The sequence below is a fragment of the Mustela nigripes genome, chromosome 6, assembly GCF_022355385.1.
Source record: "Mustela nigripes isolate SB6536 chromosome 6, MUSNIG.SB6536, whole genome shotgun sequence".
NCBI classification, from domain to species: domain Eukaryota; kingdom Metazoa; phylum Chordata; class Mammalia; order Carnivora; family Mustelidae; genus Mustela; species Mustela nigripes.
The window spans coordinates 75043819-75056537 of NC_081562.1; the positions used below are offsets into that span (position 1 = coordinate 75043819).

Below are 12719 nucleotides of genomic sequence, written 5' to 3' on the forward strand. Positions count from 1 at the left end.
AGCAAAAAGTAAGTGACAGTTGATATCAAGCATCACATTTAAACCCTTTAAAGCAATATTTTATAAAAATCAGCGGTTGACTTCTAAAAGTGAGACTAAATCTAGCCTTCAATTATGTAAGGATTGCAACACATTAAATTTACTTTACACTGAGGAAAATACAAGTTTCCAGGCTAGAATATTCTACAGGAAGGTCATAAATCAGACAAACATTGAGGATTAATAAAAACAAACACAAAGATTACGCTCATAAATTTAAAAATGCAATCTTTGGGTTGAAAAGGACTTAAAATAACTAAAATCAGGGAAGTATCACCTTGACCAAACTATAACTTCGACCATATTTTCCAGCACAATGATATTCAAAAAATTTCTAATGCTTACCTCTCTCCATTCTTTATTTCCAACTCCTTGTACATATAAGACACAAACTATAAAAGAAGAAAAAGTAAATATATAAATGTCTTTTTATAGATATAAGATATGAATGTATATAATTTATGCTTTAGCTGTCCAAAAGCTACATCAAAGTGATTTCGTAATTCCTGGGCTTATTCCTCCTCTAAGAAAATTGCTAGTAAAACATTAAATGACTAAAAACTTTTGTGAAGAAACAAGAAACTGTATCAGATCTTTAGAACCTAACATGCATAGACCTAAACACAAAAATATACAATAATTATTTGCTAATGTCTACATAATACATAATGTCTACACGAACTTTGCTTCACATAACTTTACAGTATGCTACAGAGACACATAAATTTTTAAACTATAGTTTAACAGTTTGAGATATTTCATGTTACTAAAGATTAGTCAAGCTCTTCCTAAGATACCCATAATGCTCAAAGCCATCACAAGAAGGACAATCTGGAGCATATCATCTTCTGTATTTAACATTTGCAACTCCCACCCTCAATAGCTACAAACAGGTAAGCAATCTTGTCAACCACAAAAGGAAGTCACAAAAAGAGAAATGAAGGCTTTGGAGTAAAGATTAGGGATTAAAAAAAAAGTCCCACTCATCTGTCAAGTGAGCCCTAGGAACTTTTAATACCCACATTGTAATGCCTTTTCCCCAATGACTACTTGAAAAATCCTAACATCTCACAAAACCTCCCCCTAAATCACAATCATCCTGTACTTGTAGAGATGGAGAGGTATGGGATATACATTTCTAACTATTTCAAGATTTGGAAACACTTGCTGATTTATATAGTAATGTTGCTGTTTTCTAATTTAAACTGTCTTTTTCATTGTACAAGTTATCTCCAATTTTTTTAATATACATTATTAGCAATCAAAATTTCAGTTCATACAAGATGATGCTGTATGTTTCACTTGGTTAAGCATGCCTTTACATACTTCTTTTATTTATAAAAAAAAAAGGAAAAGTATTACTGTGGGAAAACCACTTAAAATTATGGTTCATTATGGTCACCTTTCAAACACAATTTCTATCATATAGCCATACCATGAGGTTTTAATTTCAAAGTGAATTGTCTTATATCTGCATTTTCATCTTACTCTCCAAAGTGCTAAGCAACTCCTTCTCTTTAGCCAGACTACTGCCCAGGTAGATGAGAATGCAAGGCTTGACACCATCCCCTGTCTTTCTTTCTGTGCTTTAAAACAATTATTTAAACAAGAACTGTAAGTTTCATACAATTTTTACAAAATCAAGTAAGAAAAATAAGTAGACTGCTTCAAAAAGAAAATAACAGATACTTACTTGGATCAGATTTAGAGAATGTGTCTCTGTCAAGAAGATTTCTGTTGAATGAAAGAACATGTCAGATGAATATAAGGCCAAAATATTTATATAAATACATAAATGTAAACAAATATATAAATTTTTACATATCATATATGTAACATATATGTACACATATATTGTATCTGTGGTATGTGTCTGCATTGTGTATTATATGTGTTATATATGTATATTATGTATATATGTACATGACTAAATGAAAATTTGCTAAATATGTGCTTGTACTTTTTTTTGCAGTTTTTTATAAAAAATTATTATTAATTTTATTTTTTCAGTGTTCCAAGAGTCATTGTTTATGCACCACACCCAGTGCTCCATGCAATCTGTGCCCTCCTGAATACCCACCACCAGGCTCACCCATCCCCTCTACAAGCCCCCCCACCAAAACTCTCAGTTTGTGTCTTCAAAGTTCAGGATGCTGGGGTGAGGGAGGCCTATTTGCTTAGCCTTGTACTATAGCTGGTCAATGACAAGAGTCTCCACATTCGAAGATAAAAATCTGAGAGATGTAACTGTTCCAAGTTTCCTTCTATCATTCCATTAATCAGCATACAGATGGTCAGAAATGCTTCCTAAATTGAATCGTGAGTTGTGACTGATGCAAAATTGTTTGGGATTCAGAGCACGTGATCACATGAGAACACAAAATTAGAAGGCAACAGTGAAGCACCACCTATTGACACCGTCACCTTGTCACAGCAAATTGGAGGAGCTTTATGTTGCTACTCTGGTCTGGGAATTTAAGATGAATGTCCAGATCTCTACCAAAGAATTTTTCAGTGGAAGAAAAATATTAAAAGGTGGACAAGGCCATTATTAGCATCTATTTATTCTTCCTTACAGATATTTCCATATCTAAACCAGAATAAAATGGAAAATCAGAAACTGTGGAAGTCTGGATCCCTCTGGTATTGGGCTATCCTGTCTATCTTCAGTGGTAGTAATGCAGTCCCATACTTTATGCTCATAACAATAACCCTTAGTAATCAAAAAAAATTAATTCAGTATGCCCTGATTAATAAGACAAATTGGAAAAATTCCCATATAAAATAGATTATTTTCCTAAAAATGGTAATTTGAAGCTATATTCTTGTATGAAAAAAATGTGACTACCTAGAATGATGACTTGAATGTACCAAAAGTTAAATTTGTCCTTTTTATTCTTCCTTTCTTAATTGGTAATAACTGTAAGAACAAATTACATTTTTATGCTTAATACTTATACTAAAAATCTCATGTTTAAACTGTCTTATTCTTCCACCCAGGACCACTACTTCTGTGCATTTATCCGTACTGCCCATGGTATCTGAAAGGCCATCTTAAATATCAATGTGATATCCTCTCTTATTTCAGATATCCCCTCTTATTTCTCAAAAGTTACTGCTTCCATGGAATCACTGTACAAAAAAAAAAAAAAAACAAAGTCAAAAAAAGAGCGCAGCAAAAACAAAAAAAAAAAAAAAAAAAAAAAAAAAAACCCAAAACAAAAATGACATTATGTCTTCAAATAGTCCTAAAAAGAAGAGAAAATATCAGACATATTTAGATTTGGAATTAAGTCAGCTTCAAAGACCACTAGTCAGAAATCAAATTAAAATAATCCTTCTGTGCCGTAAGCAGACATCATGACTGCAGCAATGGTTAGCAAATAGTAAATTAAAACATCTCCACTTGAAAAATCACTATGATACATATTTACAAAGGTGGTTCTCCACTTAGGTGGAAGTTCCTCAGCCATTTCCGTATCTCCAGCCTTTTGCTCATTAGTGTCCTTAAAAAACATAATTCAGTTCTTTCTTTCAGAGTTCATGATAATGTAAGAGAGATGACAGTGCAAAATAGCGCAAGGTGGCTGGGACTCAAGAACCATGTCATTCACATAGTTAAAAGAAGATAATGTGATTTCAGTGCCTTTTTGTCTCTTAAAAAACAAAACAAAACAAAAACAAACAAAAAACAAACAGAACAACTACAACCTTTAGCCCCCATATAAAATAATGGATACCTAGCAACTAAAAAATTAATATTTTTAACCCTAGACTTTACAAGTCACATTGTTTCTTCTGACCATTATGACCCATAATATATATAATATACATGGTAAGGTAAAAAATAAACAGAGAAACAAAAAAATCTTGGATCCTTTACATGATAAGAAATAAAACTCCACGATCTCTTTAAAATTAGCCCCTTAAATTAGCAATTTAACTTTCCCAATGCTCTTTGACAATAAATTTCATCAATAAAATTCAAACATATACAATTTCAAAAGTTTGGAAAAGTTTCGAAAGCCAAGTATACTTAAATTGTGTGTGTGTGTGTGTGTGTGTGTGTATAAAAGACCACTGATTATCAAAATTCATCATAAAGTTTGGGTTGGTGATAGAAATAAAGGTTTTTACCTTTTTAACATTCAATTAGAAATAAAGCACATTCACATTAAGTTAAAACAAGACAGGTCTTATTGTGAAGGCTGTTTTATAAACAAGAAACTAAGCTGAGGCTCGGAGAGACTGAATGAACGCGTAAGAACACACACAGCCCCGTATCATCCAGTGGAATCAGCCCTTCTGAATTTGACTTTTCTGTTCTTCACAAAATGCTGGAGATACACTCCAGCTGGAGAAATTCTCCAGACATAGTGTCAGGAGAAGTCCAGAAGAAACAACGTATTTACCTCTAATTGTTGGAAATATGGAAGGCCCCCACATTGTACCTACTGGTTAAGCCACTAGAGCATAAAATAAAATAAGTTTCTGTCCCAAGACCAGTATGAAGAGAAATCCTGACTATAGAATGGAGACAAATAGAATGGAGACCAAGCATAACTGTATTTATTCACAGAAAAATATCTTTGTTTCCTATATGAGGCACTGTAAAAAATAATAATAATACACACACACATGCACAAACACATACCACTAATTAGCTTTCATGTGGGAAACTGACACTTCTTTCCATAGAGGTGTCATTTCCTTGAGCCAGGATGCCTGTAATTTTATGCCTGTAAGTTTATAATGTGAGGCTGCACTTCAACAGTGGGTTAAAAATCCTGAATATATTTTTCAATTCTGTAAATCCAGAGCCAAAACAAGGAAGAGAGCAAAGTCCTGAAAAGAAATTATGGCAAAATAGAATATATGAGTAAGAAAACTTCCATGAAGAAGTAACTTAATCAAAATTATAATCTGTGAATTGCCGGAGTTGTTCTAGTAACCACTCACCCTCAAATTTCAGTTAAAATTCCTGGACTTAAAAGAATACAATTGAAATAGCATCACTAAAGCTGAGGCCCAATCAATTAAATGCTAAGTACCGGGTTAATGGAAAAGGCCTATTTTGCAGGAAACCTGACGTAGGAGACTAGATAAAGCAAGAATTAGTAACACCCTTCCAGGACCAGCCAGGAGAAAGGCTTCCTTGACTTCCCCCTTAACCATTTAATCCTCATAGGTATTGATCCCTTGTAACACTTATAATAGACCAATGCATCAAGCTACCCTCCCTTGATGACAATAGTCCCTTAGCTCATCCTTTAACCCTGCATGTTCTGATTTTATGCCAAGGTACCTTCTGATTTTAAGATAGTTCTCATACCATTATTAGCACAGAACTATACTGAATGGCCCACATGAATATTAGTTTTCTTGGTCATTGTAGACTTAATTCCCATTGCAAGACCCATATGGAACAGTCAGTTCGCCCTTAAAATGACCTCTCAGCTAAAGACTCACCTTTCTCTAACTGGAAAAGAGCAATTCCCTTTTAACTTCAGTGTAATTCTGCAAGTATTTTTTAAGCAAATACTCTATGCCCAAGACCTATTTAAACACTACCAAAGACAGAATAAATACCAAAGACATGCTCCCTTACTTGAAGAAGCCTGAATTGTACTAGGTAGAAAAAGTCACAAAAAGTCACAAAAAAAACTAAATAACAGGGGCACCTGGGTGGCTCAAGCCAGTTAAGTGTCTAACTTGATTTCAGCCCAGGTCATGATCTCATGGTTGTGAGATCAAGCCTGGAGTTAGGCTTCACACTAGGCATGGAGTCTGCTTAAGATTCTCTCTCTCTCTCTCTCTCTCCTTCTCAAAAACAAAAACAGAAACAAAAAACCTAAATAGCAATATTGGACTGTATATAAAACAGCTGTTATGGGGAGAAAGAACAGTAACCTAAAAACAGAGTCGGATTAATTAAGATACAATGTTTAAAAAGATCAGGTACAATGGTTAGCTCTTATCCAAACTATTTTTTAAATTATACTAGAGAGAGAAAAAAAAACAATGTATAGGTGGTATATATAATTAAAACTTAACAAATGAATATTAAATAAGTAACTTATTTTTAAAAAGTTCAAGTATTCTTCTTCATTGTATTTATATACAATGAAGCTTTATGAGTGGACTACTAAAGCTTCTCACTCTTCATGTCTACGGTGAGCATACAATAACATGACCTATGAAGGTAAAAGTGATCTGTTAAGTGAGTTAACCTAAGAGTTTTGAGCCTGCTGTCTTCCCGCTCCTTAAATGAAATCACCAAATAAATATTCCTCTTCAAAAGCGTGGTAAATATTGAATTTTTTTTTAATTCTTTAAAAGGGAAACAAATACCATTATCCTCACACAAATGCAATTGGGAGAAGAAAGCCTACTTGATATGTATTATGAATTTTTTTAATAGTTTCACAGTAAAAACAATGTTATTATCTGTGACCTTTTAAAGTGCTAATTAAACAAAACAAACACTAGAGTTGTTTTAGGGAACAAATCTTCAAATTAAAGACCTGAGTGAGTTCTAAAAAGCACCTTTACCTGTGGCCAGTGCCCGTGGGAACAGTTTGATTTCATGTTTCATAAGAACAAAAAAAGGTTACAAATCGAGCCAAATAAGATACGGTCCCATTTCATTTTCCACAGGAGCAAAAACAGAGCCTACAGAGCTGAAGAATGCATCACCATTTTACAGAGCGCAGCATAAACTGTCCACAAGTGGACAGAGAACCTTACCCCTGTACCATACAGTCTCCCCCTCAAAGTTGTTCTGTATCTACCAACAGAATGATTCTGGGTTTGACTAAAATCTAAGAAACTATTGGGAGCCTTTTATTTACTGTTCTTCAGCATAGTCTGGGCATTGCTGACTTTCTGCGAGGGCTCTATGAAGCAGGGCTGAGGCTGGCGGGAACCCAGCACAGAAGAAGGCTCAAGCAGCAGCCTCTGGAAGAACGAATGGCTTTAGTATCCAGTCAGAAGCACTGGCTTTTTTCATTGTAGATATGGTGAGGTGTCTTATTATGAAAAGAAGAACAGAAGAGGTGGCATTTTGAGCCCTTGCACTAATAAGTAATCCATTAACTGAAAAAACACAGAGTGACTCCTTTCCTAGCATCATAAATATGCCCCATGTTACTACACCAGGGCCCTTCCTTTGAGCATTATTTTGTCTTATAGACTAGAATGAGGAAGTTCTGGGGGATATATATATACACATATTTTTTTTAATGCACATACACACAAAATGGTTTTCAGAGGTTTATATATATATCTATATATAAAGACAAGGAAATCAAACCTTTTTGAGCAACTGAAAGGAAATTTATCCCATATTTGAAGTGATTTGAATGTAATATTTAATCACCTTTGATTCGTGTATTCAAACTTTTTTATTATTATCATTCACTGAATAAATATTATCTCTGGGAATTTAGCACAGAAATTTAAGGGGAAAAAAAACCCATTTTACCTGAAACTGCAATTTCTGTAACAAGGGGAAACAGATTACACATAGGCAAAAAGTAAAGCTTTCAGAAATGAAAAAATGAAGTATTTTGAAACTGAAGCTTACTGAAAAGTCAAAGTCAGCTAGAATCTAAGATACCAAGTAATTCTGAAGGATAGGGTCATTGGAAAGTACTTAACAAGATTATCTGGCTTTCAAGAAAATAAGAATAGACTTTCAGGTTTGAAGTTGTGCAAATAGACTACAAATTCAGCTCCATAGATGCCTCTCGTAGCCTGAGCAACCAAGGAGAACTCTGTCATATGTGACACACATTACCCCACAAAAACTGGAAATAAACTTTTTAGCTTGTTTTTCAGTTTTGCCAAAATTGCCTGTTCAGAGTATTTATACATTAGCACTGAAGAGCTGGAAGTATCGGTGATAAAAAATATATATATATTTTTTTTTAAGATTTTATTTATTTATTTGAAAGAGAGCGCAGGAACAGGGTGGGGGTGGCAGGGAGAAGAAGAAGGAGAGGCACACTCCCCGTTCAGGAGGAAGCCTGCTTCAGGGCTCCATCTCAGGACCCCAGGATCGGGACCCCAGCCAAAGGCAGCTGCTCAACCCACCGAACCACCCAGGTGCCCCAGAAACACATTTTCAATCCTTGCATGGGTTGAACTCAGTTTAGATATTAAAAGAAATTATAGGGGCAGATCTTTAACACTGAAAACCTTTATGGTTCTCTGAAGGCATTCAGTATGATTGATATTCTTGGAAATTACTTAAAAGAAAACCAAGGATTTTTCAGAACATGACTCGTCAGAGCTCTGGTTTGCCTGAGCCAAGGTAAATAGAAGAACCCACTGGTTTGCAGTAATGTAAGGTTAATCCAGGGTAATAGCAAGCTTTCAGAAAAAGGTACAAAACCCAATCCCTGCTTTAAGCTGCAAAGAGATATGTAACATTTAACAAAAATGGACAGGATAAAAAGACACTGAGAACAGGATATAGGGCTTCTTAAAAACCAAAAACTCATGTACAAAACTAATCTCATTACAGACTCCCCAATCTTGCAGCTCCATTCAGTATCTCAGTAAATGGCAACCACAGAAGGCAGAATAATGTCCTCTCCCAAACGTATCAGGCAAGTCCTCATCCCTAGAACTTAAATGTGACCTTATTAGGGGGGAAAAAAGTTCTGTGCAGATGTGATTAAATTATGGATCCTAAGATGAGGGCATTATCCTGGATTATGTGGGGAGCCCCAAACCCAATCATATATATCCTTATAAGAAGCAGCCAGAGGCAGATTTGACACAGACTAGAGACAACGACGTGAACAAAGCAGATCGAAATGAGAAGATTCTGGCCTTGGAGACCGAAGGGATGCAGCCACAAGCCAAGGCATTCCGGCAGCCACCAGAAGTTGGAAAAGGCAAGCAACACATTCTCCATCACAGCCCCAGAGGGAGAGCAGCCTGGCCAGCAGCTCGGTTTCTGCTACTGACTTCACTCTTCTGGCCTCCAGAGCTGTGAGAGAATAAACTTCTGTTGTTACAAGCCAACAAGTTGGTGGTCATTTGTTACTACAGCTGTGAGATCCACGCACAGCAACATGGTCTAATCCACCCCCTCTCTCTTCCAAGCCAGACTCCAACAGAATCATCCTGCCCAATCCCTCATCTCCCTATTCCTCTCTCCTCTGACGCTTCCCTCCACCTTTGCTTCTGTGTCCATGTCCCAACTACTTCCCAGACTTTGAGCTCTTAAGTGACCCTCCTGCTTCCTGTGTCCCAGTTCATTCAAGATGCCTCCAAGAGCAGTACATATACTGTAGAGATGTAGGAAAACCTAAGCAAATGGCCCCGTTGCGTAAAACTCATGACCTACAGAAATTCCAAACTCCTTAATGGAGCACTAAATACCGGCGCATTCTGACTAGCTTTACCTCCAGCCACGCCTCTATCCATCTTCCACACCATAGACTCTGCTCCGGACATTTCAGACTTTTTACCTCACATTTCTGTACTCATGTTTTAACCACAGCATCCCCTTTCCCAGAATTTCCTCACCGACTTCCTTCCTGTTGGGGCATGTCAACTCCTCTCCCAGGCTCTTCCCACTGCTGTGCTCTGGGAAGGTAGCACTGATTACTCCCTCCTGTGGGCCCTATCATACCCAGCTTGAACCTGTATCACAAATTCTGCACCTGTCGTTTATTTAAGGAGCAAGGTGCCAGGCTCTATGCTGAGCATTTTAAATAAATCATTTCATTTAACCCTCAACACAATCCTAAAAAAGTAGCAATTATTCTCAGGCTCCATACTGCAGAGGAGATAACAATATTCAGAGATGTTAAATAAAGTGCTGAAAGTCACAAGAAAGTAAGTGCTTACGGAACATTTTTGTAAATTTTTCATTGACTTACAATTTTGATTTTGATTTTTGATTTTTGTATTGGTTATACTGACTGTCTCTATTCCTGAGAACAAAATGAAATAAACGGCAACTACTGTTATCATTCATCACTTTAGAAGCTCTCGGGAATATGAGACAAAGTGACAATGTGACATGGTATTGTAAATTATTATTACGTGCAGATTTAAATTGGTACCTAGGAAAAAAAACAAGAGAATTAATTAATTAAATCTTTCAAAATTAATAAGATAATTCAGTAAAGCAATTGGGGGCATGATGAATACATAAAAGTCAATAATTGTCCCAGGTATCAACTGTTAATAATTCTCCTATCCCTTGTGGACTTTTTGGTAGTTACTTGTTGCCTTTAGTTACTGAAGTAACGGGCAGTGCTTTACAGCTCTTACAGTATACTATAACCTGGCTACCAAGTCTCAGACCAAATTATGCCCCAAAAACACTTGTTACCAAGTGGGACTCAAAGCAATCCCACAATATGCTTTACACGTTTACAAGTTCTGGCTCTCTGCCACTTTCAGGCATTCCAAACAGTGCCCTAAGGCATATGTGATAATATCCCGGTAGCAAGATTCATCTACGCTCTGGTCAAATCTGTCTAGAGAATCCTTTAGACATTCTGAGCCCATGACCAAGGAAGTTGTTAGGCCTAGAGCACCACTACAAATGGCAGAATCACAGGATTTACCAGGTATGTATGACCTCTTCACTTGTGTAATATTTCTAGCTAATATACGTATCTTTCTTTTATAACAGCTTTACTCAGATGGAATTCCCATACTGAAAGTGTCACCATTTCAAAGTGTACTCTTCAGTGGTTTCTAGTATAGTTCACAGAGTTGTGCAATCATCATTACTGTCTAATGTCAAAACACTGACACCTCTCCCCAAGTCCCCCCAAAAAACCTCTACCCATTAGTAGTCAGTCCCTATTCCACCTTCCACAGCCCCTGGTAACCACTAATCCACTTTCTGTCTCCAAGTGGACATTTCATATAAATGGAATCATATAATATATGGTCTTTTGTGACTAGTTTATTTCACTCAGCCTAATGTTTCTAAGGCTCATCCATATTGTAGCAAGTGTCAGTGCTTTATTCCTTTTTAATGTCAAACTATATTCCATTGTACAGATATACCACATGGGCCCATTAGACAACACACATTTGGGCTGTTTCCACTTTTGGCTATTAACAATAATGCTGCCATGAACACTTGCATTTGAGTTTTTGTGTGGACACATGATTTCATTTCTCATGACTACATACTGAGGAGTGGAATTTCTAGTTTAGAGAGTAACTCAATTTTTAACATTTGGAGAACTGCCAAGCTATTTTTTAAAGTGGCCGTACCACTTTACATTCCCACCAGCAATGAATGGAGGTTCCAGTTTCTCCATATGCTCTCCAGTGCTTACTACTGTCTTTTTTATTATAATTATCTTCCAGCATAAAGTGGTCAGTCCACAAATCTGATCACCATACACTTCTCCAGCAAATAAATAAATAATAAAAAGCCATTTCTGTCAACCATAGTAATTACAAAATCCTCTGGTGTTGACCAGATAAAGATAGTATGACAGTCCAGAGTAGACACTTCTGGAGTGTGGACTTACGATTAATTTCAAATACTAATGAATCCCATCCAAATATGTACTTCTAACTAAGATATTTTAGATTTAACTCTACAATGTAACACACACTATGGTACTGTCTCTGCTGAAATATTTTAAAGTAAATCATGGAAAATAAAACATCAGCCAGAATCAATTAGAAAAGATGGGGGAAAAAATGTAACACACTATTTTTTAAATCTTGGCATGAAGAATACTTTCTAAGTTTTACACAAAGCTCAGAGAATGGATTAACTTATTTGATAATGAATGCATTTTAAACTTCCATACAGAGATGATACAGTAATTAAAATACATTTGTTACATATATATTGGATAAAATGTTAAAGCTATAAATATGCAAAGCATTCTCTAAGTAATGGACTAAAGAAGGGAACAGGAATTTACTCACTCAATAGTAATGAGTGACACAAATAAAATAAATAAGATATTGTTCTGTGATACAGATAAATATTCACTGCATGAATTATGGCTCATTTAGTTCTAAGTGACACAAAAGAGGGAAATGTATGATGAAAATATAGAGATGTTTTGTGGAACCCAGAGTTAAGAACGTAACAGACCCTTTGTAAAGAACTGAAACAAGAACAGAACAACAAAGCCTGACAAATCAACGGAGTCCAGCACCATTAGCCAAGGAGCAGGACTCCAGGGTCAAATAGGCAGCAAGACCACACCCAGGTCCTGCAGCAAAAAGCACACTGTAACCTCCCAGTGGTCCGTTAACAACAGAATTATAACAGCAGAGAAGACTCTGTGCAGGTGGCAGAGAAGGAAAAGGGGTCAACTGAGGTCATTCACTTAGAAATGCATGCTCTGAGCTCCTGCTCTCTAGGCAGGGGGCGCCATGCTCATAGGAAGGAAGTCAGCTTCAAATATTTATATCCGGAAGGGAAAATCCAAGAACAAACTGAGACACTATCTTGTCAAAGTCATCATAACATGAATATTAATGGATACATGCCTTAAATATGTCTTTTTTTTAAAGATTTTATTTATTTCACAGAGAAAGAGATCACAAGTAAGCAGAGAGGCAGGCAGAGAGAGCAGGGGAAGCAGGTTCCCTGCTCAGCAGAAAGCCTGATGCCCGGGCTCCATCCCAAGACCCTGAGATCATGACCTGAGCCAAACACAGAGGCTTAT

The 12719-nt window shown here is 36.3% G+C and overlaps 1 protein-coding gene across 1 annotated transcript in view; it reads right to left on the reverse strand.

Moving 5' to 3' along the window:
- CPNE8 (copine 8) overlaps positions 1–12719 on the reverse strand; it is a 216630-nt gene that overhangs the window by 188769 nt on the left and 15142 nt on the right. The window contains exons 2-3 of the mRNA XM_059404497.1: positions 1733–1773; positions 385–431 (exon numbers count right to left, since the gene is read on the reverse strand). Of these exons, the coding sequence (XP_059260480.1) occupies positions 385–431; positions 1733–1773 (88 nt within the window). The remainder of the gene's footprint in view (positions 1–384; positions 432–1732; positions 1774–12719) is intronic.